The following is a 20,251-nucleotide window of genomic DNA, read 5'->3' on the forward strand; positions in this document are numbered from 1 at the left end:
TGGCATAATAATCGATTACAGGTCCCAATGATATCGATCAGATGGTCACTTGGTAACTCCGGATGACAATAAAATGCCCATAGATCACAGCCAAGTTTGGACATGTGGAATCAAAAATGGAAGAGAGATCTAATGCTCTCAGTAGAAAAAAGGCATTTATTAAAAGACAAACAGTCGGTACACTCACATGCTTCAGCGCTCTCAGCCGAGTGCTAGGCTCACAGTCAGAAGACACTATCGAGTGTGTACAACGGCGATCGCGGGTGATGTCACAGTCAGCTCCTCCCCTTCGTACGCGTTACATCCCGTGGGTGGGACTTCCTCAGAGTAGGGCAAATAGATACTAGGTGTCTCTTTGCCCCACGGGAAAAGTTCTTGTCGGAAATTTATTTTCGGAAAGGTTCTTGTCGGAAATTCCGATCATCTGTATGCAATTCTGACGCGTAAAAAAACACGCATGCTCTGAATCAATTCGATGCATGCTCAGAATCAATGAACTTCATTATTCTCGGCTCGTTGTAGTGTTGCACATCACTGCATTCTTTTTTTTTTTTTTCTTTTACAAAGATAATCACATTACAACTTTTAATGTACAGATACATCTTATTCTGTACTTCTACTTATATTACTCTAGAGCAATTTTAGTTTTACATATATCCTAACCACTTAAGGACCGCCTCCTGCACATTTACGTCGGCAGAATGGCACGGCTGGGCACAAGCACGTACATGAACGTCCTCTTTATGTGCCCAGCTGTGGCGCGCGGGACTCGCAGACCCGATAGCCGCTGGAGTCCTGCGATCGGTCTCCGGAGCTGAAGAACGGGGAGAGCTGTGTGTAAACACAGCTTCCCCGCTCTTCACTGTGGCGCTGTCATTGATCGTGTGTTCCCTAATATAGGGAAACACTATCAATGACGTCACACGTCCAGCCCCGCCCCCCTACAGTTAGAAACACAGATGAGGTCACACTTAACCACTAGGGGGTGCTGAAGGGGTTAACTCCCAAACTGTAATTGTCATTTTCACAGTAAACAATGCATTTTGAATGCATTTTTTGCTGTGAAAATGACAATGGTCCCAAAAATGTGTCAAAATTGCCGATGTGTCCGCCATAATGCCGCTGTCACAAAAAAAATCGCTGATCGCCGCCATTAGTAGTAAAAAAAAATATATAAAAATGCAATAAAACTATCCCCTATTTTGAAAACGCTATAAATTTTGCGCAAACCAATCGATAAACGCTTATTGCGTTTTTTTTTGTTTTTTTTTACCAAAAATAGGTAGAAGAATACGTATCGGCCTAAACTGAGGAAAACATTTTTTTTTATATATTTTTGGGGGATATTTATTATAGCAAAAAGTAAAAAATATTGCATTTTTTTCAAAATTGTCGCTCTATTTTTGTTTATAGCGCAAAAAATAAAACCCGCAGAGGTAATCAAAGGACGCCAATTTTGTTTGGGAGCCACTTTGCACGACCGCGCAATTCAGTTAAAGCGACGCAGTGCCGAAACGCAAAAACTGGCCGGGTCCTTTACCTGCCTAAAGGTCCGGGTCTTAAAGCGGTGGTTCACCCTCTATAACAACATTCTAGCATTAAATTAAGCATAGTAGCGCGAGCTACAGTATGCCTTTATTTTTATTTTTTTGCCCCGTACTCACTGTTTAATCCTATAGTGAAGATTCAGACTCCCTGCGGGGAATGGGCGTTCCTATCCAGAGGGAAGATGATTGACGGCCGGCTATGGCACGTCACGCTCCCCGAAGATAGCCAGAGTAGGTCTCGGCTCTTCACAGCACTATACGGCGCCTGCGCACAGACTAGGCGCAGGCGCCGTGAAGAGCCAAGTCCTATTTAGGCTATTTCTGGAGAAGCGTGACGCGCCAGAGCCGGCCATCAATCATCTTCCGCTACTATGCCTAATTTAATGCTAGAAACAAAAAATTTATAGGGTGAACCCCCTCTTTAAGTGGTTAATCGCTCTTTTCAAAAACAAAAAGAAGAAAACAAAACTTTTCAATTCTCCCGCCACTAATTTCTCCTTTTACACATTTAACATTGTTTTATTTTGATCTGTCCTTATGCTATATCTTTGTTACTTTATCATCAACCTGGGCCCTGCCCTGGTTGTCCCCCTTCCCCTCCCTAAGAAAGAAATACACCTGACAGTGCAGGTTTAGTCCTAAAACAGTAAAATAATAGACAGAAGAAAAAAAAAAGATAGTTCCCCATCAGGTTCCTTTCCCAGGCCTGTATAAAGCCCAAGTTCTGTGGGGCTTTCAACTCGGTCACCATGGCATACAACATAGACACTGCGGGCCAGATTCTCAAAAGAGATACGCCGGCGTATCGCCTGATACGCCGTCGTATCTCTGAGTCCGCCCGTCGTATCTATGCGCCTGATTCATAGAATCAGTTACGCATGATAGCCATTAGATCCGACAGGCGTAAGGCTCTTACGCTGTCGGATCTTAAATGCAATTTTTTTTTTTCGCAGCTAGGTGTCGCCGACGTCGTTTTCCCGATCGAGTATGCAAATTGGCAAAATACGCGAATTCCCGAACGTACGTACGCCCGACCGACGCAGTGAAGTTACGACGTTTACGTAACATTTGGGACGCGTAGAGTTGCCCCTGCTATATGAGGCGCAGCCAATGTTAAGTATGGCCGTCGTTCCCGCATCGAAATTTAAAAATTTACGTTGTTTTGCGTAAGTCGTCCGTGAATGGGGCTGGACGCCATTTACGTTCATGTCGAAACCAATGACGTCCTTGCGACGTCATTTAGCGCAATGCACGTCGGGAAACTTTAGGGACGGCGCATGCGCAGTACGTTCGGCTCGGGAACGCGCCTAATTTAAATGATCCAGCTAGTTTTTTTTTTGAGGTTCGCCGCCAGGTTTTTATAGCGTTGGGTACCCCCATACATTTTTTAAATAAAGGTTTTAACCCCTGATTGCCCCTAGAGTTAACCCTTTCACCCCCTATTGCCAGCGTCACTAAGCGATCGTTTTTCTGATCGCTGTATTAGTGCCGCTAGGTAGCTAGTTATTTTTTGAGGTTCGCCGCCAGGTTTTTATAGCGTTAGGTACCCCCATACATTTTCTAAATAAAAGTTGTAACCCCTGATTGCCCCTAGAGTTAACCCTTTCACCAGTGATCACCGTATAAGTATTACTGGTGACGCTGGTTAGCCAGTTAGTTATTTAGGTTCGCCGCCAGGTTTTTATAAAGCGTCAGGTACCCCCATATATTACCTAATGAAGGTTTTAACCCCCTGATTGCCCCCTAGTTAACCCTTTCACCAGTGATCACTGTATAAGTGTTACGGTTGATGCTGGTTAGTTAGTTTGCTGTTTATAGCATCAGGGCACCCGCCGTATATAACCCAATAAAAGTTTAACCCCCTGATCGCCCGGCGGGTGATATCAATTAAATTTTAGCATTAGTTAGGGTCTGCGTCGCCCCAGGTTAGGGCCAGTAACATCCACGCGCAAAGCATACACCCCCCTTAGTGGTATCGTATCTGAACGGATCGATACCTGATCTGATCAGATCTATACTAGCGTACCCAGCAGTTTAGGGTTCCCAAAAACGCATTGTTAGTGGAATCAGCCCAGATACCCACTAGCCCCTGCATTTTGCCCCTCCGCCCAGCCCAGCCCAGCCCAACCCAACCCACCCAAGTGCAGTATTTTTTGTTATGTTTTTTCATGCTTTCTTTTCAGGTATGTCATTTACTTTACTGTTTTCAGGTACGCCATTCAGCTGTTGCGCGAACTTATTTATCTTGACAGCAACAGCGTTTGCTCCCACGATATATAAAGCCGTGACTCCAGTGCTGTAGGAGCATGGTGGCATTAGAGGCGGAGGAGCGATTTTGCTCCTAATGCCGCGTACATACGGTTGAAATTCCAACAGAGGCTTGCCCGTGGAAAAGTCAGACCGTGTGTACGCGGCATAACTTTTTTGCGGGAGGATGCCCCCATGCTTCGGCATATATAAATGGTGCCTGTCATTAAAAATGGGTGGATGAAGGGAGGTATTCTAATGGTGGGCATACCCACCAATCAATCTTCTTTTTTTCGTTCAGCCAACAGGCTGCATGAAAAAAAAGATTACAATACATGTCCAACAAGAACCATCAACGTACTGGTATGTTGCTGGACTTTGAATGGTTATACCAGAATGATGCCTGCGGGTTTAGGTATCATCTTGGTATCATTCTTTTCAGCCAGCGGCTTTCATGTAAAAGCAGTCCTAGCGGCTAATTGGCCTCTAGACTGCTTTTACATTCAGTGGGAGGGAAGGCCCCCCCCCGGAATATAAACCGCGCCATTGGGAAATTGGGAAAGCATTTTATCATACCGATCTTGGTGTGGTCAGATTCTTTGAGGGCAGAGGAAAGATCTAGGGTCTAATAGACCCCATTTTTTAAAAAAAAGAGTACCTGTCACTAACTATTGCTATCATAAGGGATATTTACATTCCCTGAGATAACAATAAAAATGGTAAAAAATAAATAAAATGGAAGGAACAGTTTACAAATAAAATAAAAAAAGTAGGGCTGTGCAAATTAACTTTTAATTAATCGATTAATATTTCATTTTTTTGATCGATCAAAATCTTTTTGATCGATTAAAATTCTTTTGATTGGTACTCAACTCTCCGCCCGCTTCTGGGCCTTCAGGGAGATCCGGTGACGCCACGGACACCGGCGGGGCTTGTCGTGTCCATCTGAAGGGCTCCTTTGCTGTGCCTTTATATCTGCATGCCGGCGGGACCTTACTATCTGCCACACGCAAGGGCTGTTACACTTCCCTCTATCACTTCAGTCTATCAACCTGGGATTCTACAACCATCCACTGGGAGTTGTGATAGTTCCCTTCATGGGACATCTACATGCTGACGGACTGATGTTTACCTCTCCTCATCTGGATTCAGCAGTGGAATCGTTGTACACATTTTTATACCAGTATCATACTTGGCTACATGTTTTTATGACTGCTTTTGGTACCGTTTGGTATTACTCGCACCATTTTTACAGTTTATGTAGCTACATCGATTTTATCTCCAAGGAGATCAGCTAAAAGTAGTTGGATCTGTATGTGCGTTATAATTGAAATTAGTCGATTAATCGAACAGAAAAATTTTGATCAGTAACAGCCCTAAAAAAAAGCTAAATAAATATATATATATATATATATAAAAAAAAGCACCCCTGCCCCCCCCTGCTCTTTCGCAAAGGCGAACGCAAGCGTCGGTCTGGAGTCATATGTAAACAGCAATTTTACCATGCATGTGAGGTATCACCGCGAAGGGCAGTTAGAGGGCAGTGATTTTAGCAGTAGACCTCCTCTGTAAATCTAATGTGGTAACCTGTAAAGGCTTTTAAAAATGTATGTAGTTTGTTGCCACTGCGCTTTTGTGCGCAATTTTAAAGTATGTCGTGTTTGGTATCCATGTACTCGGCCTAAGATCATCTTTTTTAATTTTTTAATTCCTCAATAATTTGGGCAATATATATATATATATATATATGCTTTAAAATAAAAAAAAGTGTATTTTTTCCCCAAAAAAATGTGTTTGAAAAATCGCTTGCGCAAATACTGTGTGGAAAAAAAATGCAACACCCACAATTTTATTCTGTAGGGCCTTTGCTTTAAAAAAAATATAGGGGTAGATTCACATACAAATAGATCGGCGCAGCGTATGTGAGATACGCTACGCCGCTGTAACTTACGTTAGGCCGTTTCGAATCCCCAAAGAATTTGCGCCATAAGTTACGGCGGCGTAGTGTATGGCAAGCAGCGTAAGGGGGTGTGTTTCATTTAAATGAAGCGCGTCCCCGCGCCGAATGAACTGCGCATGCTCCGTTTCTAAATTTCCCACCATGCATTGCGCGAAATGACGTCGCTAGGACGTAATTTTTTTAAACTTAGACGTGACTTACGTCCATCCCGATTCACGGACGACTTGCACAAAGAAAATAAAAAATTCAAATTTCAACGTGGCAACAACGGCCATACTTAACATGGCAAGTCTAACTATACGCGACGAAATAGCAGCTTTAACTATACGCTGGAAAAAGCCGACTACAGACGACGATAAAAAATGCGCCGGCCACTCGTACGTTCGTGGATCGTTGGAAATAGCTAATTTGCATACCCGACGCGGAAAACGACGTGAACGCCACCCAGCGGACGCCGAAGAATTGCATCTTAGATCTGAAGGCGTACGAAGATGTACACCTGTCGGATCTAACCCAGAAGCCGTCGTATCTTGTTTTGAGGATTCAAAACAACGATACGACGCGGGAAATTTGAAAGTACGCCGGCGTATCAGTAGATACACCGGCGTACTCACTCTGTGGATCTACCCCATAATGTTTGGGGGTTCAACTTAACTTTCTTGTAAAAAAAATATATGTTTTTATGTAAACAAACCGTGTCAGAAAGGGCTTTGTCTTTTCAGAAGTGGTTAGAAGAGTGGGTGATGTATGGCATAAGCTTCTAAATGTTGTGCATAAAATGCCAGGACAGTTCAAAATCCCCCCAAATGACCCCATTTTGGAAAGTAGACACCCCAAGCTATTTGCTGAGAGGCATATCGAGTCCATGGAATATTTTATATTTTGACACAAGTTGCGGGAAAAATATATATATTTTTTTTTTGCGCAAAGTTGTCACTAAATGATATATTGCTCAAACATGCCATGGGCATATGTGGAATTACACCCCAAAATACATTCTGCTGCTTCTCCTGAGTACGGGGATACCACATGTGTGAGACTTTTTGGGAGACTAGCCGCGTACGGGACCCCAAAATCCAATCACCGCCTTTAGGCTTTCTAAGGGTGTAAATTTTTGATTTCACTCCTCTCTACCTATCACAGTTTCGGAGGCCATGGAATGCCCAGATGGCACAAACCCCCCCCAAATGACCCCATTTTGGAAAGTAGACACCCCAAGCTATTTGCTGAGAGGTATGGTGAGTATTTTGCAGATCTCGCTTTTTGTCACAAAGTTTTGAAAATGTAAAAAAGATTTTTATTTTCTATCTTCATTTTTAAAAACAAATGAGAGCTGTAAAATACTCACTATGTCTCTCAGCAAATAGCTTGGGATGTCTACTTTCCAAAATGGGGTCATTTGGGGGGGGTTTTGTGCTATTTTGGCATTTTATGGCCTTCGAAACTGTGATGGGTAGTGAGGAGTGAAATCAAAAATTTGCGCCCTTAGAAATGCTGAAAGCGGTGCTTGGTTTTTGGGGCCCCATACGCGGCTAGGCTCCCAAAAAGTCCCACACATGTGGTATCCCTGTACTCAGGAGAAACGGCAGAATGTATTTTGGGGTGCAATTCCACATATAACCATGGCATGTGTGAGCAATATATAATTTAGTGACAACTTTTTGTAATTTTTTTTTTGTGTCATTATTCAATCACTTGGGACTAAAAAAAAAAAATATTCAATGGACTCAACATGCCTCTCAGCAGTTTCCTTGGGGTGTCTACTTTCCAAAATGGGGTCATTTGGGGGGGTTTTGTACTGCCCTGCCATTTTAGCACCTCAAGAATTGAGATGGGCAGTCATAAATTAAAAGCTGTGTAAATTCCAGAAAATGTACCCTAGTTTGTAGACGCTATGGCCCAGATTCTCAAAGGAGATACGGCGGCGTATCTCCAGATACGCCGTCGTATCTCTGAGTCTGGGCGGTCGTATCAATGCGCCTGATTCTTAGAATCAGTTACGCATAGATTTCTATTAGATCCGACCGGCGTAAGTCTGTTACGCCGTCGGATCTTAACTACATATTTACGCTGGCCGCTAGGGGCGTGTACGCTGATTTACGCCTAGAAATATGTAAATCAGCTAGATACACGAATTCACGAACGTACGCCCGGCCGACGCAGTACAGATACGCCGTTTACGTTAGGCTTTTCCCGGCGTAAAAATTACCCTTGCGTCAAATTTTGAATATTTTACGTTGTTTGCGTAAGTCGCCCGTGAATGGGGCTGGACGTCATTTACGTTCACGTCGAAACCAATACGTCCTTGCGGCGTACTTTGGAGCATTGCACACTGGGATATTCCACGGACGGCGCATGCGCCTTTCGTGAAAAACGTCAATCACGTTGGGTCACAAGTTATTTACATAAAACACGCCCCCCTGTTCCAAATTTGAATTAGGCGGGCTTACGCCGGCCTGTTTACGCTACGCCGCCGCAACTTACGGACCAAGTGCTTTGAGAATACAGCACTTGCCCATCTAAGTTGCGGAGGCGTAACGTAAATAGGATACGTTACGCCCGCACAAAAATACGCCGATTTACGAGAATCTGGCCCTATAACTTTTGCGAAAACCAATAAATATACGCTTATTGCGATTTTTTTTTTTTTTTTACTAAAGACATGTGGCTGAATACATTTTGGCCTAAATGTTTGACTAAAATTTAGTTTATTCTATTTTTCTTATAAAAAAAAAAAAAGTAGAAAATATAATTTTTTTTCAAAAGTTTCGGTTTTTTCCGTTTATATCGCAAAAAATAAAAAATCGCTGAGGCAATCAAATACCATCAAAAGAAAGCTCTATTTGTGGGAAGAAAAGGACGCAAATTTTGTTTCGGTACAACATTGCATGACCGCGCAATTACCAGTTAAAGCAGCGCAGTGCCAAATTGTAAAAACACCTTTGGTCCTTTAGCTGCATATTGGTCCGGGGCTTAAGTGGTTAACAGATCTTAGTGTAACCCCCACCGTCGGATGTTGCTTCACTACTTGCGGTATGTCTGTGCTCACAAGCCAGATTAAACCTTCCAAAGGTTTTTCAGAAATTGCTTGTTCCATGTGTATCCATGGTGTGTCTTTTTGGGATGAACACCAGTCCAATACTCTTGTTAAGTGTATAGCCTCATAGTAACCCTCCGGATCTGGGAATCCCACCCTCCTTTCTCTTTTGGTAGAGTCAGAATGTCCAGCCCATATAAACCCTGCAAATCCTTTCTCAAATCTCTCAGGTATCCCAAAGGGATCCTGATAGGTAGAGTCTGTAATAAGTATAGCAATCTGGGCATTACTTTCATTTTTATAATGTTAATTCTGCCGAACCACATAAACACGTCCTTATCCCATTTCTGTAGGTCTAATTTAATCTGTTGTGCCAAGGGGGCAAAATTGAGTTCAAATATCCTGTTTAGTCTACTTGATATCTTTGTCCCCAGATAAGCTATATGGGAGTCCGTCCATCTGAACGCAAAGAAAGTGGATAACTGCTGTTGCAGTGCTGTATTTAACTCCAACCCCATTGCTTCTGATTTATTATAATTAACTTTAAAGTTGGACAGTTTCCCATACTTGCCTATCTCAGATAGTAATATCGGAAGAGATATTACTGGGCGGATTATGAAAAACAAAAGGTCATCCGCAAATGCAGCCACCTTATGTTCCTTTGCCTTAAGCTCCAAACCCCTGATGTCTGGGTTAGCCCTTATTGTTCTTATAAATGGTTCCAGTGTCAGGATAAAAATGATAGGTGATAATGGGCAACCCTGCCGTGTTCCATTACATATGGAAAAGGGGTCTGAGAGTACCTCATTTATCCTGACTCTGGCTTTAGGAAAGGAATATAAACTCATGACCCAGTTCTGCATCCCCCTCCTCAATCCTATATGATGCATCGTCTCCCTCAAAAATGTCCAATCTACTCTATCAAATGCTTTTTCTGCATCCGTAGATATTAACACTAAAGGTTTTTGATGGTGTTGGGCACAATGTATAACGCTATTGGCACTTTGCGTATTTTCCCTGCCTTCCCTCTCTGGCGTAAATCCTACCTGATCCGGATGTATTAAGGTGGGTATGTATGGTAATAGTCTCATTGAAAGTATTTTCGTAAGAATCTTTAAGTCTATATTTAACAAGGAAATTGGACGATAACTTGAACATTGGGCCGGGTCTTTCCCCGCCTTCGGTATTACTGATATGTGAGCCATTAGAGTTTCCACTGGCAGTGTTTGCCCTTCTTGTACCGAATTGAAGGCCTCCAAAAATCCTGGTGCTAATTTTTCAGCGAACGTTTTATAGTATAACAAAGTAAACCTGTCTGGGCCAGGGGCCTTACCCGGCTTTAATGTTTTAATAGCCTCTAAGAATTCCTCAATAGCCGGTTCCCCCATTCTACAAAGCAGTGTGATGGTGCGTGATCCGATATTGTGAATGATCCTATGGAGGTCTCCAATATAAACTGCGGAGCACTTTGAGATACAAAGATATAGTCTATCCTGGAGTATGTTTTATGTTTAGCAAAAAAAAGTATAGTCTCTGTCATGCACAAGGAAAGTTCTCCAGATATCTCTTACTTGCAGTTCCTGAAGTAATCTTTTTGCTTTTCGCAGTTTAACGTATGACAGATGGGAGGTTCCCTTTGAGACATCTAAAGTTGGGTCTAATGCCATATTTAAATCTGTTCCCATCAACAGGATCCCCTCTTTATTTTGATGTACTTTTGATCCCCTCTAAATTTGTGTACTTCTCCAATGCTGCTGCTTGTTCCTCATTAGGCAGATATAAATTCACCAACGTAACCTTTTGATCAAATATTAATCCCTTTTACAATCAGTAACCGCCCCTCCTCATCTGAAATTATATTTTTTTTCTTTCCATGGTATCTGATTTGATAAAATAATTGATACCCCCTTCGCATTCGATGTCTGTGATGCACTATGATACACATTGGCATATCTATGGTTTCCTAGTTTTGGAAAAAAAAAACATTTTTTAAAGTGTGTCTCTTGGAGAAATATAATGTGAGATTTCATTCTTCCCAATTTCATAAGCAGTTTACTACGTTTTTCCGGTGCATTTGGGCCCTTCACATTATAACCGTTATCTTGGTCATCTTAACTCTCGAGTCCCGACCCTTCTTTTTTTAGAAACTATCGAATCTATTTTCTCAGTTTCAGAGAGATCTATCCCTTAAACATCCCCCGTAAGGGTCTAAAAGATGTTCCCCCGACAGGTGTTACAAATCTAGGTAGGGGGGGTTGAAAGGGGAGAAAAGAAAAGTTTCCTGTGGTCCTAATTGTGGAACTACCCGTTCTACGTGTGAAAGATAAAAATAAAAAAAGGTAGAAAAACGCCTCCGACTTCCATCCCTTTTGGAGGAGAGGCGTATCAAATGGGAGGGGTGGTTATGCGCAAATGGAGAGTGGCGGCCTATCCGACTGCGTTCTTGACGGTCGGAAATCTATTAATTCCAGTGATGTTGTTCTAGTAACGCGAGTAATGCTCATTGGTACCATTATTTGCCATGCATTTTGAATGGCCTTCCTTGCACCTTTACAACTCTTTTGGTTTTCTGTCCACTTTGGTTCGTTGCCAGGCCATTCAAAATGAATAGACTGCCCTAACAAAATGCATGTTAACATGCAGGGCCGCCATCAGGGGGGTACAGGCATTACACCTGTAAGGGGCCCGGAGGTCCCCAGGGGCCCGGATGGCAACCCCCTTTAAAAAAAAAAAAAAAAAAAAACATTTTTATTTTTTATTTTTATTTTTTTAGGGGCCATTTTTTTTTTTAGAGGTCCGGAGGCCCCGGATGGCAACCCCCTTTTTTTTATTTATTTTTTATAAAAAAATATTTTATTTATATATTTTTATTTTATTTTTTAATAAAGGGCCATTTTTTTTTTTTAGAGGTCCGGAGGTCCCCATATATATATAATATTATTATTATTATTATTATTATTAAAGGGCCCAGAGGTCCCCAGGGCCCCGGGTGGCAACCCCCCCTTTTTTTATAAAAAAAATTATATATTTTTTTTATATATATATATATATATATATATATATATATATATATATATATATATATATATATATATTGTTTTTTTTTTTTTTGTCCTTATATATTTTTTTATAGGGCCCCGGATGACAACCCCCCTTTTTTATTAAAAAAATATATATTTTTTTTATATATATATTTTTTTGTCTTTATATATTTTTTTATATATATATATATATATATATATATATATATATATATATATATTATTAAAGGGCTCAGAGGTCCCCAGGGCCCCATGTGTGGCAAATCCCCCCCTTTTTTTTTATAAATGTTTATTTTTTTATTTTTGTTTATATATATATATATATTTTTTTTTTTATTCAAGGGCCCTGAGGTCCCCAGATGGCAACCCCCCTTTTTTTCATAAATGTTTATTTTAATTTATATATATATATATATATATATATATATATATATATATATATATATATATATATATATATATATATATATTATTAAAGGGCTCAGAGGTTTCTTTTTTTCATTTTTAATAAAGGGCCCAGAGGTCCCGGATGGCAACCCCCCTTTTTTGTAATTTCTTTATATATATATATATATATATATATATATATATATATATATATATATATATATATATATATACACACACGCAAACATTTATATATATATTATTAAAGGGCCCAGAGGTCCCCAGATGGCAACCCCCTTTTTAAAAAAATATATATTTTTTTTTTATATATCTTTTTTATTTAAAGGGCCCAGAGGTCCCCAGATGGCAACCCCCTTTTTAAAAAAAAAAATATATATTTTTTATATATCTTTTTTATTTTTATTAAAGGGCCCAGAGGTCCCCAGATGGCTACCCCCTTTTTTTTATATATATTTTTCTTTATTTCTTCTTTTTTGTGTAAAGGGCCCCCCCCGCTTCTCAATCCGCGGCAGCCCCCCCCCCCCCCCCCCCGCTTCTCAATTTCAGGCGGCAGCCCCCCCCCCCCCGGTTCTCTGCTCCAGGGGGCCCATGCCTGAAGCTGTGTAAGGGGCCCCATAATTCCTGATGGCGGCCCTGTTAACATGCAACATAACAAACATGGGCCGCCATCAGGAAATGGGCCTTTACAGAGCAGTTAAAGCGGGGGTTCACCCTTAGAGGGCACTTTTTCCCCTTAGCTTCCTGCTCGTTTTCTCTAGGGGAATCGGCTATTTGTATTAAAATATGTGCAGTACTTACCCGTTTTCGAGCTGCATCTTCTTCCGTCGCTTCCGGGTATGGGCTTCGGGAATGGGAGTTCCTTCTTGATTGACAGTCTTCCGACGGTCGCATCCATCGCGTCACGATTTTCCGAAAGAAGCCGAACGTCGGTGCGCAGGCGCAGTATAGAGCCGCACCGACGTTCGGCTTCTTTCGGCTACGAGTGACGCGATGGATGCGACCGTCGGAAGCCTCTCGGAAAAATGTCAATCAAGAAGGAACGCCCGCTCCCGAAGACCCATACCCGGAAGCGACGGAAGAAGATGCAGCTCGAAAACGGGTAAGTACGGCTCATATTTTAATACAAATAGCCGATTCCCCTAGACCGAACGAGCAGGAATCTAGGGGAAGAAAAATTTTTTTTTTAGAAATGGGTGAACTCCCGCTTTAAATTACATGACCAGGAAGGAATGATTTGTTCTAAATTAATAATAAGTTCCCGAAACAAGGAAAGGCTATGTTTTACTTGACTGCTTCCTATCTGGTTTTCTTCTTTTTTTTTTTTTTCTTTTTTTTTTTTCACACCTGGCTGTCCAAACTCTCATGACCATATAAACAGAAGACATGACCCATCTGATCCACCAATGGGCAGCTTGGTGGTATTGTATACAAGTTGGCTATGTATGCAGCAGGCTATAGAAAATGTAAAAAACTCTAGAGCTTAGTATGTACGCTAAGTAGGTACCACATGAGACTGGTGCTATAAACCCTACTAATGTTCAAATAGAACAGCTTTATAAAGTCAAATCTTTGGAGTATGGAATATGACATTTTATTGTGTTCTAAATCTTTCACAGCCGCAGTCATAAGTATTTCATAAAAAAGGGGGTGATACTGTGCTGTCTGTTTGCGTTAAATGTGAAGAATTAACAATAATGCTGCAACTTAAAATGTAAGACACACATAAAAAGTAAACATATATAGAAAACCAAGCTGCACAAGTGAATGTGAAAATATAAAAAAAAAAAAACAATATAACCAAGTAGGTGAATGCATATATGGTCAATATTCCTGATATCATAACACAAAACAGGTATCCCTATTTGCAATCAATTCTAATGTGTTAAAATACAAAGTGAACAAGTGAATGTTCTATTTTTTTTTAAAAACACATCAGATGATGTTAAAAAAAAAAGGCTAAAGATGTACAGTCCTCCTATAGGTAAGTTGGTGACTTTAAACCAGAGCAAACCAAGGAAAAGTGATGTAATAGGAAAGAAATCCTCTACCTCCTATATAACTGCCTCTTACCAAAGATGAAGATCCCAACTAGATAAATGGCTATAAACAAACTCACACTTGCAATAGCAGCCCTGAGTTTGTTTACATTTTCTCTGGGAATGCGATTGCCAATTTACATTTTTTCGGTCAGTGTGGTTCTAGGTGAACATTTCTACAGCGATTTGTAGTAGCTGCCCCCCCCCTCCCCCCCAAGACAGTTCCTGTGCTCACCTAGTTCTCTTGGATTGTCAGGATGGAGAGTGCAGGGATATCTCCTTTTGAGTACTGGGCTTAGAATCGCTCAGTTCCCCAGCTGTACCAGGTAAACCGCAAATTGGCGACTTTCTGTCCTTGATGTTCCTAGCCATGGTGCAGGGAATGCATTATGGTCTTAATAAAGAGAACCAGCTACCTTCATAATGCTATCACGCTTGTCAGCTTCCTTGTGAAAATAAGTTAAAATGTGTTTTTAAAAAAAATATATATAAATAAAAAAAGACAAAAACATTTTTAAAAGACCCCCTGTGCATACAGTATGCGTACACAATTGCAAAGGGCATGCACGTGTAGGTAAAGGATAACTGCGCAACACATATTGAGCATCCCCACACATGGTGGAATAGGGCTATAATTTATGAGTAACCACAAACTGATGAGCTGTAAAGACTTAAAAAAAAAAAAAAACTCATATTGACAATTATGAGTATCATAATATCTTCCTATTTTGTGGTAGCACAACATTTTGAGGCTTGACATATTTGGTATCAATTTACTTGAAACAGTCTCATCTTTTGTATTTTACAGAACGATTGGAGATTATATTCTGTTTGCACCAAAAATAAGTTAATTTGTCTCTGAAAAATTTGATTTGATAAATAATTATGCAATTCTTGTACGACATTTTTTTTTTTTTTTTTAACTACCAGCCTTTAATTCTATAGGTCCTCTGCATTTCGAAAATGTTGTTTTGGGGATGTTAAGTAAGTTGAAAATGTGCCCAAAATGTGCATTTTTTTTCATGTGCGTAAAAATGGTTAATGCATATATATTTACCTTGTTTTAGGATCCCTTTTTACTGCACGCAATCAACCCGGACCTCAAAGATTCAACAATTCTGGTAGGCTGTTTCTGTATACTATATACACACTAATAATAAAACCCTTCAACCCGAATCTAAGCCAAATGGCCAAAACAACTGAATACATAAATGGTAACCATTTTACCTACCAACCCCCCCTTCCCCCTCTATTTAGTGGCCAGAGCACTGCTACAAAGATGGTGGCGGGTGCTCATTCTCCAGCCATTTGTATTTATATTCTGAATTTAGCTAAATGGCAATAATGGTACCTTATGGTGCCTATACTAGAATTTTGTTTTTACATTCATTTATCATTAATCAGTACTTTGGGGGGGGGGGGGGTCATCACAGCAAAAGAATGCTGCATACTTAATGTATATACCATTGAACAAATTCCCAATTTTGCACTTTGTTGTTGATCCACTCTACTAAAGATGTGGAGTTGTCTGTATCTTGACAGGAGGTAATAGGAAACCTTCTTAATAAGGATATGGGTGTCAGTAAAAACAAAGAGGGGGTGATCCCTTGCATTATATCCTGCACACCTGGGTGCTTACTCATTATAAATCCAATATGCAGTTGCTTTGCCCTTGCTAAACCCCTCTCTCCCCAACCCCCACCCCCGATTTTAGCAAGTTGTAAAGCAATACAAAGTCAATAGTTACAGTATGCACAGAGCATGGACAACAAAGAAATCCTGTTACTGTATATCGGTTTCACCCTGGTGGAAAGTCTGTTTTTTCCTGTTGTATTTTCTCTTTCGTGTGCAGTTACAAAACAATCATATGTGACAACACCTTCTCAGTGTAAACTAACAGTAACTGAGTTCATGAAAATCCAGCAGGATTACTTGGCTTCACTCAAATTCCAGGCAACGGGGAACTATCTCTAGGATGTCCAGACATAGAATAATACTTAATTTTTCAGAAAAGTTGTTATTAAAAGTTATTGTTTAAGGCATGGGTCCTCAACGTGTGGCACCCATGGTTTAAGGTATTAATGTTGCACTAAAGTTTGTTTTGAAAAAATATATAAAAATCTATTGAAATATTTGTTCCTAACTCAAAGTACCTTCCATTACTCTCCCAAATGTTTTATATTTTTTTTGGCTACTGTGATCAGACTTCCTGTTTTGTAGGGTGGTGATGTCCATTTGCCACCCTTTCTTGCTCGCTTCCAATATGCACTAGGAACTACAGGATTTGTAGTGTGCACAGAGGAGTGCACATGACCAAACTACCGAGCACTGCTCGCTCCAAACATCGGAAGTGAGAGCAGGCAGAAAAACACAGGAAGAAACAAATTCATAACAAATAGATTACATGTAGATTAAGTGGTAGATGTGCCACACCTGACTATAAGCACTCGGCACACCAGAGCAGCGAGACCTTTGAAGCCCAACTAGTTTTGGAGAAAAGTGTGCATTGACATACGTTTTTATCCTGCATCTGGGCATGCTATCTGTGGATCTCTCATAAAGGTCCTTTGGTTTCCTGTTGCATGGATCCTGGTTTGAGCCTAGTATGCCTAATTAATAAACTTGTAATTACTAGAAAAATAATTAACCATAAAATCTAAACACTGTACATTGCTCAAATAGGGTATGCTAGATATCCACAGTATGAGTACCAAAGAAACCGCTCAGAGGAACCCTATAATATGTACACAGGAGGGCTCAATGAAGATGAACAGCTGCAACAAGCCTTGCAGGAGAGTCTTAATGAAACCGGTAAGAATGCTACAACTTCTAATCTAAATCGGTTGTGAAAATAATGTGTTAAACAGTGAATGTCTCAAAATTGGAAGGCTGTTACTGAATATAGATGTAAAATATGCAGAGAGATTGAGGGGGTTTACCTGATTAAAAACCCTTTCCTCCATCACAATGTTTTAATAGATAATGGGAATGTTTTCTAAAAACTGAAAATATTAATTAAATAAAAAGAAAACTGAGCCATTGCTAGCGACCAATCATATGTCTACATTGGCAAAAAATAGGAGTGCTCCAGATTTCTATGTTATGACTAGAATATAATAAATTGCTGTACTTTTCCGTGTTTAAGAAATGTATAACTCCTAGTAGCCTTTGCCACAAAAACATATACTTTTACCATGATAACTTAATAATAATTATAATTATGCAGGATTTATATGGCACCAACAGTTTGTGCAGTGATTTACAATATAAAGGGAGACCATATGATTAGAATACAGTTCAATACAAAAGGAATAGGAGGGCTCTGATCATGGAGGTTGCAATCTAAAGGAGGAAAGAACACGGCTCAGTGAAGGTATTACAGGGGTTCCAGGAAGCACAACTGTTTCTTGGGGTTCAATATGTGATCAAAGTTCAGCCACTAACGGTGGTCTGAAGGTGTATGTGTACTGTGTAATGTATAGGGGATTTCCGTGACTGCTGAGCTGGACTCATTGGATGACTTCTAACACACAGCAGTTAACCCTCTCATTTCACACTACATCCAAACTTTTACTTTTCAGCTTTCTAAAATATATTTTGCAGTCGTTTTTGGCTTTCTCTTATAAAAAGAAATTAAAGTAAACTGTAATTCACAACCAAAGTTTTTAATAGGAATCTGTTGGTCAAAGACCATCAATGTCCACTTTTCCCCAAGTGAGCAGATAGAATGTTCTCATGGACTTGTATTATGTATATAGTATGTAACCCAAAAAATTCAATTTAGAGTTAGGTGAAAACATCCATTAAAATTCCCTTCTGTTTCTTTGACCACTGAGTAGTATTAGGAACGTCTCCTTCCTATGCCTTGTTTTCCCAGGACAAGCGCCTGGTATTTCTGATTTCTCTATTGTGCAACAAGAGGTGAAATCAGGTATTTGGGGCCCAGCAATTCAAACCTATGAGCACCATTCTATCAATTTATCAGACTTAGTACATGATATACTGTAAGCAGTGGCACAAGGAACACTCTCTTACCTACAAGAGGGCTGCAAGCACTCCCTCTTAGTACACACAGTGGTACAAAACAAAGGTCTAATTAATTTTTTTTTTTTAAATCTAATTTAAAAGGTCTAATTAAAAAAAAAAAAAAGGTGTTTACTTACCCGAAATAGCTGTTGCTATGTGAAAGTCACAAATCTGCCTCTTCATCCTCCGCGGTGGATCCTTTTCCTCCTACTACACTCGGTTTCTTCTTGTGAATGGGGCGCACTGCATTCTGGGAACTGTGTGTATCCCAGAAAGCAGCCGGCCCATTCACAAAGCGCCGCTCGCGCAGTGGGAAACAGGCAGTGAAGCCACATGGCTTCACTGCCTGTTTCCCTTACTGTGGATGGTGGAGCCTGGAGCTGCCAGGATCGAGGATCGGCCTCGGCGGGGGCCGACATCGCTGGCGACTAGGACAGGTAAGTGTCCTTATTAAAAGTCAGCAGCTACAGTGTTAGTTTTTTTTACCAGACCTCCGCTTTAAAGAGCATCTGTAATCAGAAATATTTATGAGCTGCAATCACAATAGTCCCTCTGAAAATGCAAGGTGCCTAGCTCTTTTTTGGCATTAATATTTTCACTGACCCAGAACTAGCATATGCAGCAAATGAGGTCAGAGTAAAGCCAAACCTTTTGGATCTGCCTTCTGGTTTCAGACCTTTCGTTCAAAAAGTTCTCTTCTTAAAGACCTCAACAATGCCAGCACCTTATTTTTCTGAATGACTTCCCTATAAAGCAGGGGTGTCCAAACATTTTTTTCAAAGAGGGTCAGATTTGATGAAGTGAACATGCGTGTAGGCCTGACATTCTTTGAACCATTAAAATTTGGTCTAAGTGTGTTTTTCCAAGCACTAATACACTGCCCAACAAGAATTCCCTGCCTTTGTGGCTGTATGTGGTAAGAAGTGAGCTAGGGCGTGTTATTTGGATATATACAGTTGTGCTCAAAAGTTTACATACCTTGGCAGAATTTATGATTTCTTGGTCATTTTTCAGAGCATATAAATAACACAAACATTACTTTCACTCATGGTTAGTGTTTGGCAGAAGCCATTTATTATCAATCAACTGGTGTTACTCTTTATACTCTTCATACTATCATAATCACAACATAAACTACCCAAATGACCCTGATCAAAAGTTTACATACCCTGGTGATTTTGGCCTGATAACATGCACCCAAGTTGAAACAAAGCGGTTTGAATGGCTATTAAATGTAACCATCCTCACCTGTGATCTGTGTGTGTGTAAAAGGTCAAGGAATTTCTGGACTCCTGACAGACCCTTGCATCTTTAATCCAGTGCTGCACTGACGTTTCGGGATTCTGAATCATGGGGAAAATAGAATTGTCAAAGGATCTGCGGGAAAAAGTAGTTCAACTGTATAAAACAGGAAAGGGATATAAAAAGATATTCAAGGAATTGAGAATGCCAATCAGTACTGTTCAAACTCTAATCAAGAAGTAGAACATTAGGGGTTCTGTTGAAACCAAACCACGGTCAGGTAGAACAACTTTCGGCCACAACTGCCAGGAAAATAGTTTGGGATGCAAAGAAAAACCCACAAATAACTTTGGAACTCTGAAAACATGTGGTGTGGCTGTTTTATATATAAATCCTCTTTTGTGACCCCCAATGAATTCCAGAGCGCCGCTCAGGACTAAGGCTTAACTCGGGCATTTGTATATACCATATTTATCTGCGTATAACACGCACCTTCACTTTAAGAGGCAGCCTCACCATTGCCATTAATGCAGCCTCACCATTGCCATTAATGCAGCCTGATCAATGCCCATCTGCAGCCTCGGAGGGGACAGGGAGGGGGACAGGACGAGCATCAATAGACTACATACAGGAGAATCTTCTGTTTTACGTAGCGGCCTCTTTAATACAAAGTCCTACCTCCTATGATGGACAGAACAGTCATCCAA

The 20,251-nt window shown here is 40.5% G+C and overlaps 1 protein-coding gene across 2 annotated transcripts in view; it reads left to right on the forward strand.

Annotated features, from left to right (window-relative positions):
* The window catches only part of RHBDD1 (rhomboid domain containing 1), a 123,605-nt gene that overhangs the window by 84,213 nt on the left and 19,141 nt on the right, over nucleotides 1-20,251 (forward strand). Inside the window, exons 6-7 of one of the 2 annotated variants that reach the window (XM_040349141.1) lie at nucleotides 15,344-15,397; nucleotides 16,959-17,087. In XM_040349141.1, the coding sequence (XP_040205075.1) occupies nucleotides 15,344-15,397; nucleotides 16,959-17,087 (183 nt within the window). The remainder of the gene's footprint in view (nucleotides 1-15,343; nucleotides 15,398-16,958; nucleotides 17,088-20,251) is intronic. The other variant, XM_040349142.1, reaches the window with a different exon arrangement.

Source organism: Rana temporaria, chromosome 4, assembly GCF_905171775.1.
Source record: "Rana temporaria chromosome 4, aRanTem1.1, whole genome shotgun sequence".
Taxonomy (NCBI): Eukaryota; Metazoa; Chordata; class Amphibia; order Anura; family Ranidae; genus Rana; species Rana temporaria.